The 23,572-nt window shown below is 36.5% G+C and overlaps 1 protein-coding gene across 1 annotated transcript in view; it reads right to left on the bottom strand.

Annotated features, from left to right (window-relative positions):
- CD109 (CD109 molecule) overlaps positions 1–23,572 on the bottom strand; it is a 109,838-nt gene that overhangs the window by 21,568 nt on the left and 64,698 nt on the right. The window contains exons 12-24 of the mRNA XM_033103133.1: positions 22,819–23,043; positions 21,864–21,965; positions 21,714–21,776; positions 20,317–20,493; positions 19,192–19,347; positions 14,638–14,712; positions 14,038–14,098; positions 10,377–10,515; positions 9,355–9,472; positions 7,469–7,582; positions 5,798–6,016; positions 4,887–5,031; positions 2,463–2,639 (exon numbers count right to left, since the gene is read on the bottom strand). Coding sequence (XP_032959024.1) covers positions 2,463–2,639; positions 4,887–5,031; positions 5,798–6,016; positions 7,469–7,582; positions 9,355–9,472; positions 10,377–10,515; positions 14,038–14,098; positions 14,638–14,712; positions 19,192–19,347; positions 20,317–20,493; positions 21,714–21,776; positions 21,864–21,965; positions 22,819–23,043 — 1,771 coding nt within the window. The remainder of the gene's footprint in view (positions 1–2,462; positions 2,640–4,886; positions 5,032–5,797; positions 6,017–7,468; positions 7,583–9,354; positions 9,473–10,376; positions 10,516–14,037; positions 14,099–14,637; positions 14,713–19,191; positions 19,348–20,316; positions 20,494–21,713; positions 21,777–21,863; positions 21,966–22,818; positions 23,044–23,572) is intronic.

Raw genomic sequence — 23,572 nt, 5'->3', positions numbered from 1 at the left:
GTTTAAAGGCCCTGCAGCACTGTGGTGCTGGGAGAGCTCCAGATGGAGGCAGATGGGGAGCCAAGAAAGGGCAGCCTCAGAGGAGCTGGAAGATGGAGACCGGGCCAGTTCACGCAGGACCTGTAGGCTGAGGCCAGGAACCCACCAGAGAATTTTAAGCAATGAAGTGACATGAGTTTGATATTCTCAAAAGATCTCTTTTATATTACGTGGAAACTAGAAACATAGAAGCAGAGAGTCTATTTAGGCAGCCACTGGAGGAGTCCGGGTGAGCAGTGAAGGCATTGGAATGGAACAATTATCTGTGAGATGGAGGAAGAGGAAGCATTTGACATTTGTTTTTAGAGGGAAAATGGACAGGATTTATCTGCTGACTTTAGACCCTAACTCCCTAGTTCGATGCAACTAACTACACTATAGCTGACAGTTCCTGGGCATTTACTGTGTGTTAAACAAAGTGCTAAAATATCTCATTTAATCTTCAAAACTGGGGTAATCTTTTTTTTTTTTTTTAAGCAGGGCACAGCTCAGAGTGTCCCATGCGGGGATTGAACCAGCAACCTTGGTGTTATTAGCACCACGCTCTAACCAACTGAGCTAACCAGTCACCCCTGGGGTAATCTTTATGTCCCCTGTCTTACAGGAGGGAAAATGAGGCTCCAAGCTCTGGGAAACTGGCCCAAAGCAAGAGGCAGGATGAAGAGCCCAAGTCTGGCCTCCATAGCAGGTGCCGTAACCTCCCAAGGTGGGACTAGTCTACTTTACAGCACTGGTGCTCTTCATTCTGACAATTTGAAAGACTATATGGCATTTACACAACAGTGCTCTGTCTGCTCTGGCTGTTCAGTGCCTTCTCCAAAAGTTTATGAGGAAATAAGAGCATTTCCTTTAAGTTCTTAACAACAGCAAATGTGAGAAAGGCTCCCAAGCAATCAAGGAGATGGAGCCACCTGGAGGGCTGCTTTGAAAAACTGCCGTTTGGCACCTACATGGCTAGGAATGCCTGAGGGAACAGGGCTCCTTCTGGGGGAAAAAACAGATTCTGAAGATTTAGACCATTCACTTTTTAGACCATCTGCTGACCCACAACAATGTGTCTAGGACACAAATTCAAATTATTTTTAAGGGATGAGTGATTGTTCCTTAAATGGTTCAGACTATAAAACTTATTCTGTCTTGATGAGTTCTAGATTTACCGGGGTGATCACTGCATAATAGGTATAAATGTCTAACTAATCACTATGTTGTACACAGGAAACTAATACAACATTGTGTGTCAGCTGTAATTGAAAAATAAATTTAAAAAACATATTCTGCCATTTTAAGGCATTAATATTTGATTAGCCAACATTACAATTCATAAAGCATATAAAATTTGAAATGATGTGGCATTTCCCAAAATATTTTACTTCATTTTATTAAAATATCCCAAAGAATGTATACCAGTCTAGTTCCTACAGACTATCTACTTGAAACCAGCCAAATTAGATTTTGAATACAAGTCGGAATCTTGTTTTTTAAAGGTGCAGAGTTAAATCATGACAATTTCAAATATTTTTTACTCATCTCCTCAAATAGAACTGTTATGACAATGTGCAAAGATCTCATTTGTTGTTAGCATGGCATACGCTTTACCACAGAGAGCACTTGGAGTTCAAATCCCAGCTCTGCCGCTCACTTGTTATGTGACCCTGGACAAGTTAGTTAAGTTTTCTGTGGCTCAGTTTCCTCACCCGCAGAACTAGGAGGAATGCTAATACTAAGTGTGAGCATTAAATGAGCTATTAGATAAAAGTGCTTAGAACACTGCCTGCCACATAGTAAGCACTCAGCTAACGTGAACTATTGGTATTGACAAGTTGCAGACACAAAGCATCTGGTGTCTGCAGACAGTATCAGCCTTTCGGGGAGTCAGAGTGCAGTCATCACTGGTGTGGCTTTTCCTGAGGGTCAAGCAGGGCCTCTCCATACAAATATTTCTCTCCTAACCATCTGTTTGACATTTTAAATGCACTGAGGTCCCCACCATGCAGCACCCCGTGTTGACTGTCTTCTCCACTGAAGAGAGAATTCCTTGAGAGGAAACGCCCTGACTTCTGCTCTCTCCTCAGCACCAGAACTGACCCTAGCGCTGAGGGGTACTCCATAAATGTGTAATGAATAAATGAACACTCATCCCTTTAGATCTTTCAGTAGCTTTAAATTTCAGGTCCCTTATTAAAATATAAACCCCTCCAGAAACAAACTCCTTAACAAACAAGCAGCAATTAGTATACAATTCACTGAAGGAAGAATGGTGCAGCTTCCCGTTGCTCGCACTTTCAGCACATTTCAAGACCATCTAGTCCCACAAGCACATGGCAAAGAAAAAAATGTGTCTCTTGTGAAACATGGTCTAGAGTGAACTCTGCCTAAAACTAAAAATTTATTTACAAATAAAAGTATGTTTCTAAAATGCTTACCTTGTCTCATAAAGGAAAGGGCTTTTTCTCTTAAATTCTCTGTCAGTTGTTTCTTTTTAGTCAGGTAATCCAAAACATAAATATTTGGAGCAAAATTTATCATGTTCTGTTCACCACAGCCATAAGGCATCCGAATCAATGAGTCTAAGCCATTGATGGAAGAACCAAGTATATCTCCTGAAAGCACAAGATATTCAACACATTCAGCAAATACTCAAGACCTGTACTTGGTGGCAGAGACTTCCCCTGAGTATGCAACACATCCACTGCCCGGAACAGAGTAGAAACTTTACATCAAATTTTTAGGACAATTGCTCAAATAAATGATAATACAGTGATACTGAACTTGTAGATTATGTGACAACCTTGGGCACTTTTAGCTCAGCTAAAGATGTAAGCAAACACTAAGCAAAAAATAAGTTTAAAAAATAATTCTTGAACAAAAATGGCAGGAATTAACCACTAGGAAACCATCATTCTATACAGGAAAGAAATGTTTTATTAGCAGTACTCTTCACATAATAGAACTTCCTTCTGATTTCTTACTAATATACTACAAATACTTGAGAAATAATTTTTTAAAGGGGCAGGAATTGTGGTAGTTTTCAATGTGCTTTATTTAGCAACAACAAAGTAGAACTAACAAACAGAAATATTTCAATGACTCTCAGGATCAAGAAGCATTAGGAATAATTCTTCAAAGTTAGTAATATAAAATCAAACAAAGCACATGCTTAAAAGACTTCACTATCTACATTCTAAAACCATCACTCAGAAAAATAAGTAAAAATTCAGAAATAGAGAGGCTGAGTTCTAATTCGGACCCCACTATGGCTGAGCTGTATGGACAAGAATATTCTTCTGTGTAGTTTAGAAACTTATACTATTCCAAGTCCAAATACCTAGTGAAAACCTGATCCTAAAAAAATAAAAAAACGAATCCCAAAAGGAGAGGAAGACCTCTTCCACATGAGTAGGCTGCAGCCCTGCTGCCATATGATGTCTTAAACTATAGATGTTAACACAGAGAAACAAATAAAGGTTATATTATTACCACTGCAGGTTATATTTTTAATATTCAGAGTGAACATAAACTTAGACTCTCAAAGAAGCAAGCTAATAGTCTCACATACTGGGCTACCAAAGAATCTTTTTAAATAAATGACATATAAAAATGAAACCTGAACTATCACTCTTTGTGTCAAGCTTAAAAAGTAAACCTCAGAGCACTTCAGTGACCCTAGACAGAGTCATTCCAGTGTAAGGAGTGGTGGTGGTATACATTTCAAATGCAAGGCTTCTTCCTCGTGTGTGCACGCGTGCTCGTGTGTGGACGTGTGCACTGCATCTCCCAGCACCCCAACACTAAGAGATGCTTAGGCAGAATTTATTCCCCTAGTTGAGAGCTGATTTAATTCTGTTTAAGAATTATATCGAACACTCCCAAGAAAGTCCTCTGTAGAGGAATTGGTTGTTTGGGGTTATAATAAAAAGCATTACACCTGCAGGCGAGATTTAAAAGAACCTCTGAAAAAGTGCCTTAGATCCTACCACCTTGAAAACCGAAGGATTTGGATGTCATTAGTCTAAACATTTCCTTCGGTGTTTTGTAAAGCACAACTGTATAAACAAACTGTGTGGAAGTTCTGTTTAATAGATGATTCAAAAGTACTTTTAGGCAGAGGGACGCACTAAGAGAGGGTGCCTAAAGTCAGTGGGGAGCTTCCTACAGTAAAGGTGATTTGTGTCCTGCAGAGAACTGCCATAGGCAGTAGTTCTCAACCTTTGGTTATCAGAAGCACTTGTGGAACCTTTTCAAAATACACATACATACCCTAGCCTTAGCCCAAGAGATTCTGATTGAGTAGGTTGAGAGTAGAGCCCAGATATTTGTGTTTTTACAAAGCACTGTAGAAGATTCTGCTATCTGCCAGAGACACCAAAGCCAGAAGCTCTGCTCTTAGAAATAACCTCCCAAAAAATAATACTGAATCTCAACTACAATTGAAAAATAAACAATAATCATTGTTTTTAAAAAGAAAGAAAGAACCTCCTCATGCAGCCACATTATCCTGGGGCCTTACGACTCAGAATGGTCTGCATACCAGAAGCATCAGCATCGCCTGGGAGCTTGTCAGAAATGCAGAATCCTAGGCCCCACCCCAGAATTACTAAACCAGAATCTGCCGTTAAACAAAGACCCCAGGTGATTCATATGCACATTGAACATTGAGAAGAGCTGGTCTAGAGATACATATCATACTAGCCTTTCTATTGTAATCAGCCACTGGTACAAAAATAAACCCTTTGCAACCTCGTCTCATCATAACTAAATAAGAAAATATGGTATATCTATAAATAGATGAAAATATATACATCATCTACAAATAAACCAGTAGTGATGATGATATACTCTATTCTTACCAATTGCAGTGATCTGCACTCTTTCACTACCACTCACTACATTAGGAGGAAAGGAGAAACTCAAAGTTTTCAGGGTAGTTTGTTGCTTGTTGTCAGTCAAGTCCAATAAAATGGATTGTGAATATAATTTCTCTATTCCTTCAGCCTGTTGAAATAAAAGCAACACAATTAACATGGTCGCTAACTATTTGTTTACAGAGAACTGTGTGCAGATAATAAGACAAATATCTGGCCTATCGTGTCTGCAGTGTATGTACAGTTTGGTAAGTACCTACCATTTCTTGATTCTTGTTTCAAATCCTTTAATAAGTGTTTACTTTCTAGTTAAATTAGACAAAACATTTCATAGAATGGCAATGGAAATGACAAAGGAGCAAATGAGAAGGTGATTAAGAAAAACTCTCTGAGGTAGGTCCTCGTATAATCCAAGAGAGAGATTACTTTGTCCAAAGTCACACTTGACAGACCTGGGATTCGAGCCCAGGGCTGCCTCAACCCAGAACAGAAATGTTCATCCACTAAGCTGAGATTTTTCTTGTGCACAGTGTTGTCTCTTAAAAAGATCTCTTCTACCTGTATTGAGGAATTCCAAAATTCAAAATCTACATGTCAACTTGGCCTGATTTAATAGGATCCCAATGTAACACAATTTGTAAATGTGATTGACTGCAAAAGAGACTTGCTTTACAGTCACACTGTAAGTTGAAAGGGGAAACTGGTAATTACTCAGACTTCCAAACTGTGATACATTTTTACATACAGATGAGAGCACACTTAGGCCTTACCAAGAGGGTGGAGGAGATGACCTTGCCAACAAATCTTGCCAACAAGTCTAACCAAGAAGAACCATTTTCTGTTTCCTTCCTAGTGGCGTACTTCCATTTCAGTTCTGTGAGCCTTTAAATATTTACCTTGACTAAAATCCTCCGGGTGATAGCATCGGAAGCCGCGGGTGAAGTAGCTGTGACTGTGATGGGAATTTCCCCCAGATGCGTGGGCCTGACTGGGAAGAGAACACTCGCCCCACCCTCACTGGGAACCAGAGCGGTCTGCTGGTGGCCGGTGGCATTTATTTCATTCGAAGTCATGAGAATTTCAAACTGGGCACTTTTCTCAATGATTACATTAACCTGGAAAAAAAGATTATCAAAGGTTTTGTATCATAAATGCTCCTTAGTAAAGTGTACTTTCCTCACCACCCTAAGTACTATTTATCTGTGAGGCCCAAGACTAGAGAAAGATGACATAAAGATTCAGCCAAGGAGAAAATAAAAGAGCATCAGAGAAAACTTCATTTCTTTCCTATGCTTTCCCTGTCTACCTTAAGATATGTGGGGAAAGGACATTATTCAGTTCCATTTTTAACATTAAATTCCCACTAACATTTAATTCTCTCATTATCTGAAGACTTTGAATAGCAAGGAGGTGCCCAGGAAGGTTATTTCATGTCATGGTATTGCCACCAGCCTAATTTAACTGTGTCATCCTGGACACTGGTACCGTTAGAAAATCCTGAGACAAACAGGATCAAATGTTATCACATTCATTGAGAGTTTCTGCTGAAAATATTCCAAGGCAAGTATGACTCAGACACGAGTCCTGAAGCATGCATTGGTTCACAAACTTCTGTAAAATATGTCACAGCATAAACTTTTGTAAAATATGTCAAAAGTTCCAGTCTCATCAAAAATAGCATTTCTCTAGTCCTTGCATCTCATGAATTGTTTTCCCATTTATTTTCTCATCTGATTCTCAAAATATTTTCTGTAGAGACAGTAATTATTATTCCCGTTTTAGAAATAAGGAAACTACAATTATTTGCTGATTAGTAGAGCAGGACACTGAATGCGGGCCTTGACTCTCGAGCTTTTGCTCTTTACACTGTACCATGTTGATTAGATTAAAAAATAAAATTTTAAAATCAGAAACAATTTCCTCTATAGACTTAGTGCTTAAAGAGATTATGGCATTTTCATGTAGTACTCTAATAAGGTTAATTACATATCCTTACGTACTTGGGTGAGGGTGGGTCAGTCATTTGATTAACACTACTATGAACAGAACACAAACATCCTGCCTTCCAGGGAACTGATGAAGGAGACACAAGGCACATGACTCAAAAAGCAAAGCCTTGAAAATAGAACACACGGTATAACCATGGGACAACAAACATAATAGAATGGGTAATGAAAAGCATCTTAGTTTCAAGCCAGGATTTGAATGGCATAAATTCTTTCCAACTGCAGTGGGCACAGATGGCAGTGGGAAGTGGCAACACGTTCTAGATGTGGGTAAGACTAGGAAAACACCTGCCTCACAGACAACACGAAAGTTACATGGCAAAAGTGGAGAATGTGTGCTGGAAAGGACAAAGAAGAGAAAATGCTTAGCCACGCTAATAACATCCTTAGACATTAACAGGCAGAAGAAATCATTGACAAACTATGCTTATTTTCCATCCCCCAGAAATGTAGAAAAGGCTTAGAGACCCAGAGCATAAACACCACACAACCCATTCCCTGCATGCTTTCTCCATTTTTTCCCTGAAGTATAAGTGATTAAAAAAACCTTTAATATATTACCTCAGTGGCATCTTTCAAATAATTGAATATGGTTACTTCCAAAGCAAATTCTTCACCTCTAATTACAGAGTAGGGAAGATTCAAAAAAATAAAAAATGGTTGGAAGGCTTGCAGCTGGAAAGAACACAATGAACACATATTTTATTCAAGTCAACATGCTTCACATTTTATGCAATTAAAAGCAAATCTCAAAAAACCAATGAAGCTTATAACCTCACACAGAAATGTCCACTTACATATCAACAAAAAACAAACAGCAACTTATCCCAAATGAATGACGATAAATTGATTTACATTAGTTAACATAGTAATCACTACATTTGATTAAGTGCCCACTAGGAACCAGGTACTTTACACAGATTATTTCATTTAATCATTGCAACCCTGTGAGGCAAGTGTTATGGGCAAATTTTACAGAAACGAAATGTGAAATTCAGAGACGTCTGCAGCTAGTACAAGATCACATTGCTAGTACATGGGGGAGCCAGAACTGGATCCCAGTGTGTCTGACGCCAAAGCCAAATTCCAATTCTGCAACACTATGTTGACTCCACCAATCTGCTTTAAAAGCCACTGGCCAAATCAAACAGCCCCTGTTTTAGACTCATGTGGAAAGTCTAAATGATGTTCTGCTTACTATCTCCTAACACATGCGTACACATGTACCTCCTCATTGGTGACCCAACTCTGGTCCTGTAGGCCAAGCCCTGCAGGGGAAGTGGAACCCCTCCCCTGCCTCTGAGGATAAACCTCAGTTAGTTTACTGGCGGCACTAATTCCCAAATAGGTTTATTTGGACATTTGTGGAAGTGTCCAAATGATTGTCACAAGAATTGAAGGGCGCTATCGGCACTTAGTGGGTGAAGGTCTGCAATGCTCAGAACAGTCCCAGCCAACGAAGAATTGTCCCATGTACCTCAGGATTCTTGAATGTCTCTTCAAAAATTCATGTAGATAAAGTACCTGCTTATAATGATCTGAGCTTACAACATAATTCCAACTTATATATAAACCCAAAGCATTTTTCAGTACACACTAAATTTGCCATGAATACAACTATTTTGTAAATCAAAAGAAGACTGCACTTGTTTTATTTGTAACTTTACCAAAAGTTGTTCATGGTTTCAGAAATTTATATCACCACAGGCAGGACCACTCAAGGCTTTTGAGTTGCTAAAACAAAACATGGATGTCAAACTGCATTTACAGCTGCTACACACGGGGTGATTCTATACACGCGTACATGCTTCAATGTGTTACTATGCCTTCCCGTGCAGCTATGCATGGCCACTTATATCCTGAAATATATATTATTTTATTATACATTTCTTTCCTTTTATTTCCCCTTAATATTTCACTTACAGCATCATATTGACTGTTTTATTTTAGTATGTAGGTGCATTATCTCGTCTATGAATTTCATTTTGGGTGGTAAAGGGACAAAACAAAATATCTATTATAAAAGGAGGCGTCAGGTATGACAGAGGTGAGAACTACTGGTCTTAGAGCAATGATAGTTATTATATTCCTCTTGCCAGTCTGGTTTAGGAAGTGACATGTGATGCAATTTGACAAAAGAGATATGAAGGAATGTCTGCTAGGGGACATCCTGAGAAGTTCTGCTTGTCCTTGAAAGAGGGACACACAGAAATACTCTCTCTTCTGACCTTTGGAAGTAGTTGGATTCGGTCAATAATAAACTTTCCATCCAAGTTTTAATATGGACCTAGCACATTTAGCAGCTTACTATAGTTCACATTTTAAAATATAAAACAGATGAAAAACAAAGCAACTTGTAAACCATGATCAACATCATAATCCACTGAGTAGTTCACTCTTTGCTTCACGGTACTATGACATTTAGAAGCTGCATTTTAATATACTACCTCCACTGGAACAGTTGTTAGTCCAAGACCTAAGTCCTCAGAGATCACAAAAGCAGTCGCTATCCAAGAAGTGATAGAATCAGGTACAGTAACATCAAATTCTTGGTAAATCTTGGAACTGAAGTCAAGATAAACATAAAAATCACAAAATCAAGAACTGACACATTTCAAAATAAGTCAACATAACCTAACCCATTTTTTAGAAGAATATTAATTTTCCAATTCATTTACATATCTAAATTATTTTAAAGATTTAAATATAAAATAGAAGATCCTATGTTCCCAGGGAATAGGTCATCATTAGGTTATAACACTACATATTGATCTATATTCTAATAAAAAGTTTCTACAGTGTTTGTATCTTCAAAATGAAGATTATTTTCATAAATTTCATATATATAATAAATTTTTTTTTCAAATAACTCCAATTTATGTCTCTCAATTTTCATAAAAGTTTCCCTGTGCATCCCAATCAATGCTATTATTTGTTGTTTTTTTAGGTTTGACTTGTGTCTTATTTCAAGTTTCCATAAATGGCCAACTATAAAATGTGTAGATTTCATGATTCACCTGCTCAGTCATCAAACCAAATAGCACAAGGCTTGTCAACTAATCTGAATCCCTTCCACCACCCACATGCCTTCTCCCTAAGGCTCCTGAGGATATTTTATGAAGAGCCACAAGATAGAGAGAGTGACCATGAGTGCTTCTCACCCCAGGGCAACAAATGTACTCTCAGCAACTGTCTCCAAAGAGAATCAAGAGACTTCAAGGAAGTTAAAATCGCCCTGTATTAGAAAAAAGCTTATCTTCTCCTTAATGATACTCTCACTGCCATAATTTGCCTGTGGCTTTCTTAAATGCTATATTCAGATACGAAAAACATTTTAAAATAAAAACCTCTTGGTCTTTTTAGTTCTTAATCATATTATGTTTGTACTTAAACTAGAAAGAGGGCAAAACCTACTTAAAATTAATACTAAACAAAATATATGTGGACAAAGAACTTTATAAATTTTTACCCCATGTTGGTGTCTAGCCAAATCCAAGTCTCTGGAAAATGCTTTCTGACACGTGGATTACTAACTGAAAAGTCATATAAATCTACCAAGGATTCTTCTTTTTCCTCCAAGTAGTCGTCAACAAATGCTACACTTTCATCTAAAAATAAACATTGACAACTGTTAGGAAAAATTCACTGTAAAGCATGATTATAAAATTAGTCCACAAATCATAGCAACACTCAGCTGAACTGGACATTTGAGTTCATCTTACCCAATCCTCTCATTTTACAGATGAGAAATCTGAGACCCAGAGAAATCAAGTGACATACCCAAGGCCACATGGCCAGTTATGGTCAAGCAAGAACTAAAAAAAAAAAAAAAAAGAACTACCCTGTGCCCTAAGGCCAATACCTGAAAAACTACTTCCAGTACAGTTGCTAAAAAATAAGTTAAATTACATTTTTAAAACTACCTCCAATTTGCTGTTCTCTTCTTCTTTTTAGCTGTCTAGTGCTGATTACCATTGGCTACACCAGCTATAAGACGCTACAATCATCCAGTAACTTTATTCTTATTAAAAAAGCCATAATGCCATACAGACTGGGGATTACCTAGCTCTATTTTTGTAACTTTTCCAAAATTCTGAAATTAGTTCAAAATAAAATGTAAAAAAATTATACCATAGCAGATGCCAAGAATACAAAGATGAATGCAATGAGCTCCATTTACAGTCTATGGAAGAGACACACTAATAGAAACCTGTAGCAAACATGTTAATAGTAATAATAGACATATGTAAAATGTCTATTATGCAAAGAATGGCTGAATGATGTAAAGAGTATGGTTAGGGGAAAAAATTCATTTCATATTGTCTTTTGAATTCCAGTTCCCTTAAGAAGTTCCTCATACAGGAAAAAATAAGCAAGCTAAGTACAAAGGCAGGTCTAGAATATGACAGTGAGTATTAGATAGAAGTGGCATACAATGAGAAGAAAAAGAATGGTTGGGTCTGGATTTTAAAATATAAAATATCCCATGCTAAAGGGTTTGGACATAATCCTTTAAGCAATGATGACCTAGTGAAGGCTTTTAAATCAATTAGAAACATGACCTAACCCACGTTCTATATGATAACCCTGGCCTCAGTGTGAGCAATGGTTTAGAGCTGGGGGAAAATGGAGGTAGGCACAACAGTTAGTTAGGTAGCTATAGCAGTGGTCCAGGAGACACTGATAAGGGTCTGAAACGAAGCAGAAGAGAGGACAGATAGTCTTGAGAGATGATTCTGCTCTGCCTCTTGATTGGATGAACTCTATGTGTGCCCATGGCACTTCCTCCATCACAGCCCTCAGCACACTCTTCTAACTATGTGTTGGTTTGCCCCACTAGACCAAGCTGGACTCACCACTGCCTCATACATGCTAGGCATGCAATTTATATCATCACTATCTACTGAATAATGAATGGACAAACTGCATCTGAGGGATAAGATAATAGGTAATTGCAGACTTATAAGTGCCAAACATGTGCTAATCATTGTATATGCTTTTGAATTTAACCTCATAACAATCCTATAATGTGAGTAATATTATTAGTTCTATACTTCAGGGGAAAAACTGAAGCTTACAGAGGTTGATTGATCTTCTCAGGGTCACAAAGCCAGATTCAACGACAGAAGTGTTTGATGGCAAATTCCACTATGCAGTTCCACATATGACAGAAAAAGAGGAAGGAATCAAGGATGAGTTCTGAGTTTCTGATTTGGACATCTGGGTAAACGATGATTTCATTAACCGAGATATGAGATCATATCAATTCAAGGAATTATATATCAATCAAAATATATTAAGAAAGAGTTAGGTTATAAGGAGAGAGAAAGAAGATCATAAACTTGGTTTGTGACATATTGAACTTAGGGTATTTGTGGGACATCAGGGTATAGAAACAGAGGGGTAAGATAAACAGTCGATTTGTTCCATAGTTGAGTTTAATGGGGAAGATGACATGGAAGGACAATGGACTAAGGAAAGAGTCTATCAAATTGATTAACCATGTGGTCCAATCCAGGTACTGGAGGGGAAAAAGGCAGAAGGAGCCAATAACCCCAGAATAAGCAGAAGTCAAGACCAAAGAAGACATTTAACAGATTTAGGGGAGTGACAGAATATACAAGGTACAAGGTAGGCATTTGAAATGTTAGGAGTAGAGCAGTGCAGGTGATAAGGACCTTCGGTGACTATTGTCTACATGGATCAACCACATGGACATTCAAATCCCCCAGGATGACAACAGGAGCAAGACTCTGAATCTTTTGAGCATCAATGTATGTAAAGGGAAAGGGAAAGAAAGTGACCTGAATATTGATGGAAGGAGCTATAATTGAAACTTTTGAGCTTCAGATGGTAAGGGGCCTTAATGGAGGAGTGTTGACCAAGGGTCTTGAAGTACCCAAGAAAAAGTAGTCAAAAAAAATTATTCTATGTACCTACTCATCCTGATCCAAAAAATGAATGTTGATCACTTGAGAAGGTTTCTAGGAACACAATATTGCTCGCAAATGCATCAGGTTTCTTCTGTTATAGTAAAAAGGAAGAAGAAGTTTCTCATAAAGGGTAAAGGATACAATAAGTATTACTAACAATAGCATGAATAGTACAATGGGTATCAGGAGTTGATACGTAAAGATGAACAAAGATGAGTAAAAGCTGAGACTGACAAAGAGAGAATGAAAAGAGGCAGATTGCTTGGAAGGTTGTCCAGGATAGACAATTATATGAAGAAAGCTAAATGTGCCATATGTCTTTAATACATAGAGATCATAATGATGTCATAAAATCTTTAAGACTATAAAATTCTCTTGTTAGCTTCAGGACAGAGGCTAAGGTGTCCTGTGGTGACAAGAAGCAACACAATGCTGGAGAGAACCTGGGGCTTGATGTGTAGAAACTGAGAACACTTGACCAAAATAGGGAATTCAGGGATAGAAATTGTGACAGTTCTAAAGTTTTTCAAAATGATTTCTATAAATTTTACCTAAAAGAAAAGAACAACTTCTACAGTTACCTATTCTCGTTTATACATTTCCTTCAGTCAAAACATTTTATGACTTCTTCTTAAAAGTACACTTCTTATTATTAGTTCAGTGACCAACTCTATTTATCAATCCAGGGCATTGGGGTTAGGCTGTAAAGATGTGACCCTGCCCAGGAAGAACTCAGATTGATGAGAAGTGTGTGTGTGCGCCCAAGAGCATGTGCATGCGCCAACATTCCTTATAGTATCTGATCTATATTCTAGGTGAACATCAAAAAGCTAGAGAATGAAAATGTTACAAAAACATGTTGCTCCTTTTATCTAATTCCAAAACAACAGCAGTTTGCAGTACAAATTGGAAGCACAGGATCTTCCAATACATCCAAAAATCTGACCACCTCAAACAATTACAGAGAACAAGTGTAAAACATTCTTTTCAAAGATGTAGACAGAGGCCCAGGTGAACAGTCCATGTTATAGACTTCCAAGTACATTAAACTCCAAACACTTTAGGATAAGAGAACAGAAAATAAAAATCACAATATCCCTGTTCAACCAGAAAATATTCATATCTATATAAGTAATTTCAAAAACCTGAGACGAAATACTTAAATACTTTAAAAGCACATTGCCAAGTTTTACTTACAAATACCATCAATAAAATCCTTCAGAAGGCTTGCATCTGTCAATACCCAGAGGCCACATTCCTAGAAAGAAAATTTTAATTTTCTTTTAAAAATTTAAATACTTTCTAAATTGTCACAGTAGCCTCCCATACTCCTAACTTATTCTTGCTCATTTGTTTTTAGGCAGAATGTTAAAATACTCCCTTTTTCTTTTCCCTCTTGCTAATTTTTGGAGTTTATGTACATACGTGAGCATACATATTCTCTCTCTCTCTCTCTTTCTCTCTCTCTCTCTCTCTCTCACATACACACACACACACACACACATACACACACACAAAGAGCCATTTCAAAGACAAAGAAAGTGACATAAAGGAAAGAAATTATTTGCTGAATGACAATACCATTAATTTCTCTAACAGTGAATTTTTCCATTTGCTTTTAAAGCTGGAAGGATGATTATCTTTCCATTTCAAATTACACTTATATAACATACTGCACTTCAGCAACACATTTAATAAAAGGTTAACATTTCATAATTCAGATCATTAATTCTAAAAGTGTTTGCAATAACAAAAGATATTAATATCTTTTCAAATTGTATAGCAAAGTAAACATACCTGAAAGACTGCAAAAGAATTCACGAACATGCCTAAGTAATATCCTGTGTTATAAAGTTCCAACTCATGGAGCACCTAAGGAGAAGATAGATTCATATCAACCTGTTCTGCCCTCTGCAACATTTCTCATATGTAACTTATAGAAGACACATCCCACATACTTATCAAATTTGAAAATGACACAAATGGAGGAATGATGAATATGTGAATAGCTTGTTCATGATTCAGTCAGCCAAAATTATGTTTCTTATTTAAACGTATTTTTACTCTACAATCCAGAGTTCATAAGAAGTGTGGGCTTGAGTTTTGCCCAAGAGAAACTTAAATGTCATTGGTTGACAAGACCAACACACAGAGGTCAGCATTAAAAATGACTCATATTTTTGGCAGAGATAAACAGACTAAATTTGATAGTTAAAATAAGTTCTCCAAATGTCAGTTAACTAAATTTTAAAAATTAACATGAAGAGACAATTCACAAAAGAGGGAATGCAAATTATTAATAAGCAGAATATTCAACCTCATTGATAAAACAATGAAAATTACATCAATAAGAAGTTTTTTCAATGAGATATTTGCATGTATCACATTAGCAGTGTTATTTTTTAAGAGCAGTACTCATTGCTAGCAAGAATGAGTAAAATGATCTAACCAAGTGAGTAACATTGTCATTTCCTAAAAAAGTTAAACACAGAATTAGAATATGACCCAGCAATCACACTCCTATTTGTATACCCAAAGAACTGAAAATAGGGACTCAGGGAGGTACTTATTTGGATGTTCATTGCAGCATTAGTCACAAGAGACAAAAGGTAGAAACTACCTAAGCATCCAGCAACAGAAAAATGGATAAACAAAATGTGGTACATACATACAATGCACTATTATTCAGCCATAAAAAGAGATAAAGTTCTAATACAAGCCACAGTATATAGGAACCTTAAAAACACTATGCTCGAAATCTAAAGAAAAGAGTAAGTGAATGAACTAATCAGAAACAGTTTTGGAGACATAGAGGAAAAACTGAGGGTTGCTAGATGGGCGGGGGGGTGGGGATAAGGGGGAAGGTGAGGGGATTAGAAAATAGTCGGTAACCACAAGATGGCCACGGGGTCTTGAAAATTAATTTGGGGAACGTAATCAATAATGTTGTGGAGATTTTGTGGGGTGTCCGATGGACACGTGTCCCATTTGGGAGACCACCTCGGGGATGATGTGGATGCCTGATCACTGCGCTGTGCACCTGAAGCTGAATGATAATGAATGCCAACTATGATTTTATATATATATATATATGTATATATATGTATATATATACTTACAAGAAGCGGAGTACAGCATTAGGAATAGAGACAGTGGAAATGTAATGGCTGTGTGCGATGTCAGAGGGATAGTGGATGGGGGGAGGGGGGTTGACACAGTGTGAGGGATATAAATGATAAACGTCTAAGTATTACTTTGTCTTGTGCACCTGAAACTAATAAAAAAATAAAAATAAATAAAAAATAAATTTAAAATATTAAAAAAAGAAAAACACACTATGCTAAGTGAAATAAGGCAGACACAAAAGGACAAATATTATATGATTCCACTTACATGAAGTAGCTAGAACAGGCAAATTCATAAACACAGAAGTAATTAAAGGTTACCAAGGACTGGAGGAAGGCAGAAATGGGGAGTTATTACTTAATGGTTACAGAGTCTCTGTTTGGAGTGATAAAAAGTTTCTGGAAATAGAAGTGGTGATGACTGAACAACATTATGAATGCAACTAATGCCATTGAATTGTACTAATAAAATTTTTACTTTTTAAAAATCTACAAATGATATACAAGAAATAAAGAGAAAGAAATCCAAACATGACTTTAGAGAAAGTCATCAACATACAAGAGAAGTAAGCAAGAGAATAAAGAAACAGGGAAGAACTAAAAAACAATCGGAAAACAATAAAATGGCAATAACTACATACCTACCAATAATTACTTTAAATGTAAATGGACTAAATGCTCCAATCAAAAGATACAAGGTGGCTGGATGGATGGGGGGAAAAAAAGATCCATACATATGCTTCCTATAAGAGACCCACTTCAGATCGAAAGACACACACAGACAGAAAGTAAAGGGATGGAAAAAGATATTTCATGCAGATGGAAACAAAAAAAAAAAAAGCTGGGGTAGCAATACTTATATCAGACAAAATAGACTTTAACACAAGGCCTGTAGTAAGAGACAAAGGACATTTCATAATGAAAAGGGATCAATCCAACAAGAGGATAAAACTCTTGTAAACATGTATAATACATACACAGTGTAGGAGCACCCAAATATATAAAGCAAATATTGACAGACATAAAGTGAGAGATCAACCGTAATACAGTCATAGTTGGGGACTTTAACACCCCATCAACATCAATGGATAGATCATCTAGACAGAAAATCAACCTTTCCTCCAGCCTGTTATCTGACTGCTGCCTGTAGCAGCTTTCAGCCATTCACTCTCTCCCAACACAACAATTCAAGATATCCTTCACTATTCCCCAAATCAGCAGTGTCAGCAGAAGCCCAAACTGCCTGTACAGGTGTCAGGAAGATAACACCACGTCAGCACCTCTGCCTTTCTGGTGTGAGAAAGTGAGGAAAACATGTGGGCAGATGCATGGCCCTCATACATTCAGTCTTCCCCCCCTTCTCCTCCAAACCCTCAGGGTGGTGGATCATAATCTCAAGATACTTTTTCCTAGTGCTGCTTTTCCTAAGAGTTTAAACACTGACTAAGGAGCTTAAACACAGGGAGAATCAAGCGTAATTCTCTAACCCCTAGAGCTCGATTCCTCCCCTCCCTTTAAATTCACAAGACTTAAACAGCTTGGAACGGAGTGTTCATTCTTCCCCAACAGACATTATTAGAGTAGCTACAAATCAACTAGACATCCAAAAAGCATAACTTCCGTAAAAGACATCCAACTAGACATATAGCATGTGAAGCAGAATAGTGAAAAAATACCTTAAGAATTTAAAATAAACAGTAAATATACATAAGGAGATATGGTAAAATATTAACAATATAAAACAAGAAGAAAAGAACCAAAGGAAAATAATAGATATTAAAAATATAATCACTGACATTTAAAAATCCAGTATAAGAGATCAAAGTTGGATAAATATAGCTGACAAATGATCAGCAAGTAGACTGATCATTTGGGTAACTCTTCCAAATCAATTGAGTAACTCTTCCAAAGAACCACAGAAAAAACAAAGAGATAGAAAACATAAAACAAAAGGCTAAGAGATATGGAGAAAGGAAGTAGAAGTGCCAATCTCTACATAATGAGTCCCAAAAAATAAAAAAAATTAAAATGTAGAAGAAGCAACATATGAATAAATAATGGACTGAACTTCCAGAACTAAAAAATGAAGGAAAGGCATAGATTGTAAGGGCAATCAATAATACAGAACTAAAATTCTATACAATAGCAACATGATCTAATCAGGATTGGGAAAGGAGGTAGGGAAAGGGTAAGAGACAAAAAGATATGCAAGAATATGAGAACACACTAAAACGCTTGTCTTATTAAATGAAGATACAAATATTGATAACCTTAAGAAATCAATAAGAATAAATAAATATGAGTATGGTTCATGAGTTAAGGGCATCTATCATATGATGTGACAGGTAAAGAGTTAACAGGAGCAAGTTTGTGAGTTAGCAACTCGCTCCTGTTAACTCTTGACCTGTCTCTTCATCGGGAGCAAAAATAAATGTATAACTTTCAAAACCAGCAGAAAAAATCTGATCTAGCCCATGGAAAGGAGAATAAAAAGAAATAAAACGAGAATAGTCTAAATTTTAAAATATAAAATAAAAAAGCATAAATTAGTCCTAATTAGAACAAGAATTACCATACTTGTAAGTTAGCCTAAACATACATCTTTCTTCCTGACATTATGTTAATCACTGCACTTCATTAATAGACATAGATTATACAATCTAGATTTAAACTGAAGGTGGATATATCAAGAACTTAAAAATACAAGTGAAATGATTAATGAATAGGGGATTAGTTTCTGTAACTCTACATATTCATATACTTCTTAGTTTGTAAATTTTCTGCAGATTAATATGATTTCATTCCCTCAATATATTGCAAATTCCTGATTCAATGGGGACTGTAATTATTTATAACCATTATGTGTAGCCAAAATAAAAAGTACTTCAAAACTATCAAAAGCTCTCTTCTCCAATGTCATCCAGAAATGGGCAAGTCAATTTCCTAGTATATCCTGAAAAGTCTTACATTAAAATATAGTATGAAAATAAGGGAAAACTCCAGGCAGCATTTCTCATGTAAAACAACAAAGACACTTGACCACATAAACCTCTTTCCAACATAATGACTAGAATGCAGACCCCTTTTTACTTGGAAGCTTTACTGATTACTGACTTATACTTGAAGAGGAACTAATGAAATTTCCCTTACCTACATGAAATAATGCAATAGTTTCTTTCTTTCCCTTTTAACATGTATTTTTGTAAGGAAAAATAGCTAAACTCACATTTTCCATTGTAATATCGTTTGAGGTATTATTCATCAGATTCACACTTTTGTCAACAGCTAGAATCCCAACTACGGAGTCGGGCTGTGTCACTGAGATCCTAAGAGACACTTTCTCAGATGGTTTAGCATTAGCTTTACTCCAAAACAGGTTTATCTAAGAAAGGGAGAAAAACAGGATTGATTTATTTCACTAATTGTTAAAGCATTATTTATATGTCTTACCAATAACAGATCAATGACTCAAAACCTAGCAAAAATTCTACATTTGTCTTGTCTCAGGGATCATTCTAAACCCATACATAAACCTTCTCTAGGGAAAGGAATTTAAAAAAAAAATCTTACTACCACAGTGTTTGCAAATGATGGAACTTCTCGCAGTGGCATAAATCTAAATTATCTTCCACTTCTCTACCTTTTCTCTTCCCTTTTTCCCCATCCCAGCCAGCAGGATCTCGCAGACCCAGGGAAGACAGCAGGTTTTCATGAGAAAAATGGCTCATTTCAATATGCATGAGAAGATTCAACTCCACTTGGCAATCTTGCAATCAGGTTACTTTTCAGAGTGGGGTCTGAGGGGGTTTCCTATGCAAACTATACACCTTAAGCTATAAAAATCACGGGTCGTGTTTGGAGACCAGACTCCACAGATCTCCATGTGCAAAGTAGCCAAGCTTAATGCAAATTTGTCCTGGGTTAGTTTCCAAGCTGATGAATGAACCAAAGCCTGGCTCTGTTTCCACATATCACTGCAGACAGCCTCACTCCCTCCAACACCTTTGATTTAACTCTCACACCAATATCAACACCACACACATTTGATATTGCCACTGGAATTCCACGCCAGAGCAACACTGGCTCCACCATTTGAGAAATGCTGAAATAGCTTCATGGATTTGACTTAAAATCTGAAAGCCAAGAATTATAACTTGCACATGTGCAATAGTCGCATATTTAAAAATACACACGAGTACATAGTAACTAAATATGAAGAGGTTTAACTATAGTTCTAGAAATGAATACCTATAAATTTCTAACCAATTTGGTTTAGTGATACTTTTCTAAAGAAATGTTACATTTCTCAGACTTCATTAATATGAAGTTTTAAACATTACTGTAATCTTACCTTATTTTTAAAAACAAGCTGAACAGGAATTTTTAGAACATCATTTATAATTTCCCCATCATCTTCAATATAATACACAATTATACAGGCTTTTGGAGCCCAAGAATTTTCTGGTGTTAAAGAAAAGGTGGTTGAATTTTGCTTGCCTACAGCCACCAACTGTCCCCTGGATACTACCTGAAAAGAATAGTAGACGAGTTTTATTTCATGCTAAAGTGAGTAAGAATTTCAACTGCAGCTACATTTACCATAACTTTAACTATTTACACACAAATTTGACTTAAATCAACATCAAAGTCTTTCTGAATGCCAGAAAACTCCCCTGACCAACACAGAGAATACAGGCTGGGAAACAGAAAAAGATAACATAAAGCAACAGTAGCTTCACCATCAAGACTATTTTTTTCAGCATTATTTACAATAGCCAAGATATGGAAATAACCTATGTGCCCATCGATAGACAAACGGATCAAGAAAACGTGGTACATATATACAATGGAATATTACTCAGCCATAAAAAGAATGAAATCTTGCCATTAGTGTCAACATGGATGGACCTAGAGGGCATTATGCTAAGTGAAATAAGTCAGACAAAGACAAAGCCAATATGATTTCACTTGTATGTGGAATCTAAGAAAAAACAAAATAAATGAGCAAACATAACAAAACAGAAACAAAATTGTAGATACAGAGAACAAACTGATGGCTGCCAGAAGGGAGGGAGGTTGGAAGAATGGGTGAAAAAGGTGAAAGGGGTTAAGAATTACAAACTGCCGGTCATAAAATTAGTCACGGAGATGTAAAGTAGAGCAGAGGGAATAAATCAATAATATTGTAATAACTCTGTATGATGCCAGATGGGTACTAGATTTACCATGGTCATCAACTTCGTAAGGTATATAAATGTCTGATCACTATGTTGCACACCTGAAACTAAAATAACAATGTATGCCAACTATAATTTTTTTAATTTATAATAAATAAAGAATTTTTTAATTAAAACAATCAATTTTTGAGTGGAAGGAATACAGAGCACCACTGGAAGAGTTGGATTAGCAAAATTAAAAGGCCGTGGGTAACAATTTTTATTTTACTTTTTGTTTTTCTTATATTTTATAATTTTCTACAATGAAGGTATATGGTTTATCTAATAGAAATTTAAATTTTAAAGTTTAAATTTTAAACATAATTCAGCACTGAATTATCCATCTTTAATTGGAAATGCAAATACAGGTAAAGAAAGAAAACAAGATATTTTGATTGCAGTATAAAAAGGAAAGGCTAAAAAAGTACGAGGCTGAATTTTAAAAATTAGTAAGTTGAGTCCAGACGTAAGGTAGACATCAGTTAAGGTGATTCTGTAACAGATCATAAATTTAGATTCTATAACAGATTACCAGGTAGCTTAACTCCTTCATCTGCTTGTTGCCATTTACCACCAACTCAAAAGGTGATCCCACCTAGAAAAGACATCTTAATTAATATACACATATTGATGGCAAACGAGCATAATTCTATTGTAATTATCAAGTGATTGTAAGCATTACCTTTATATTTCCATCTCTTGCTTTTAGTTGGATGTATGTTTTACTAGGAGACATAAATATATCATGAACTGCCATGCTATTCACACTATTAAGAAAAGAGGCCTACAACGAAAGAAAAGGGAGCTGTAAATTTTCATCTTTAGCAACAACTTGAGAAAAGATGCTACCTGCTGAACAATTGCTGAAAAGCAAGTGCACTTTTACTTTTTTTCAAGCTGGAAAAAATACATTCCCCAGACACTGGATCTTCATTGTTTTATAGCTTATCCTATATAAAGAAACTGATAGCTTTAAAACACAGAAGAGGGACTTCATCATCATGATCTAAGAGGAAAAAAAAGCATAGTCCTAATTTATTTCGGAAACAAAGGTAGGTATATTATCAGGAAACACTGTGAGAAAGAGAATGAAATAAAAAAAGATTCCTTTCCTTCTCCTCACAACACAGGGCTCATTTACCATCAAGAAATATCAGTCCATTTGATCCACCAACAGTCAGAGTAAAACTCAGAGGCCACACATGAGGCAGAGCCAAGTCACCAAAGGAAAGGTAACAGGAAGGTTGGGGAGTCTTAGATGAACCGCTCTGGGAAAGAGCTCAGCAAAGGAGTATAAGTGTAAAAACTATATATTGCTCTTTCATTTCAGCTCCTGCCAAAATACAATTTCAAATGATTAAAAATCAACCTAGGCTGGGAGTTTGGGGAGCTTCTCCAACATATCTTCAGGTTGTTGTATTTTACTGTGCTCTTCAAAAATGAATTTACAAGGAAGCATTCAGTCTAACCCTCAGTCACTGTCATTAAATTACTTTTAACACTGCCCCCATTTTTAAAAATAGAAACACATGTCCATTTCCTGTGCATTGTGGCCTCCTACAGGTTGAGTCCCTACCACAAGATTACAATTTTAATGATGTTGTTGCAGTAACATAATGCTGGGAAACAGATGGTACCTTTAATTGTAGCATGCTGGTATTGTCCGAGATTGGAAAGTCAATCTTAAAGACCCCGTTTTGTGGGACAGTATAATTTATGATCTGGATAGCTTCTATATCCTGATTTCTACTGTTCCATCTGATCCCATACTCAGTAGAGTTTCTCTGTGTCACCGTTATGACTACATTATTTCTTCTTTCTTCAAGAGTCAGTTGATTGCCATCAGAACGGGTTATTTTTACCTAATTGTCAAAACACAACATTTATAAAATAGGTAACAAGAGAAGCAAAGGATTTAAGTTTAGTTGAATCCAGTTTCAATCTGTGTTTTTCCCATAAAACTGAACTCTCAACAATTATTAGTAGCACAATAACTTGCAGATTACGTGGTGTCTCTCTCAGAGGCATCCAACACCGCTGACCACTGCCTTCTTGATATTATGGCTTCTCTTGCCTTCCGCAACAAACTAGCTTCCCTTCATACTCTTCTTTCTGCACCCTCTCAGTGTCCTTCTTGGTTCCTTTTCCCTCTCCAAAAATAAAGGATTTGTCAAGGCCAAAAGATCAATTATCTGTTCTTCTGTCTTCCTCAAAGGGCTCAGCACTCTTACTGCCATCCACATCTTGCTCTGGAGCTCATATTCAAAACCTCCAATCCCCTGCAGGAAATTTCTACTTGTATATCCCTGTCATCTCGAGTTCAGTACATCTAAAACTGAGCAACCATCTTGCCTTTCCTATTTTTTCTAACATCACAATTCTGCCAGAATT

The sequence above is a fragment of the Rhinolophus ferrumequinum genome, chromosome 3 (assembly GCF_004115265.2).
Source record: "Rhinolophus ferrumequinum isolate MPI-CBG mRhiFer1 chromosome 3, mRhiFer1_v1.p, whole genome shotgun sequence".
Taxonomy (NCBI): domain Eukaryota; kingdom Metazoa; phylum Chordata; class Mammalia; order Chiroptera; family Rhinolophidae; genus Rhinolophus; species Rhinolophus ferrumequinum.
This window is presented reverse-complemented; position numbering and strand designations above follow the sequence as displayed.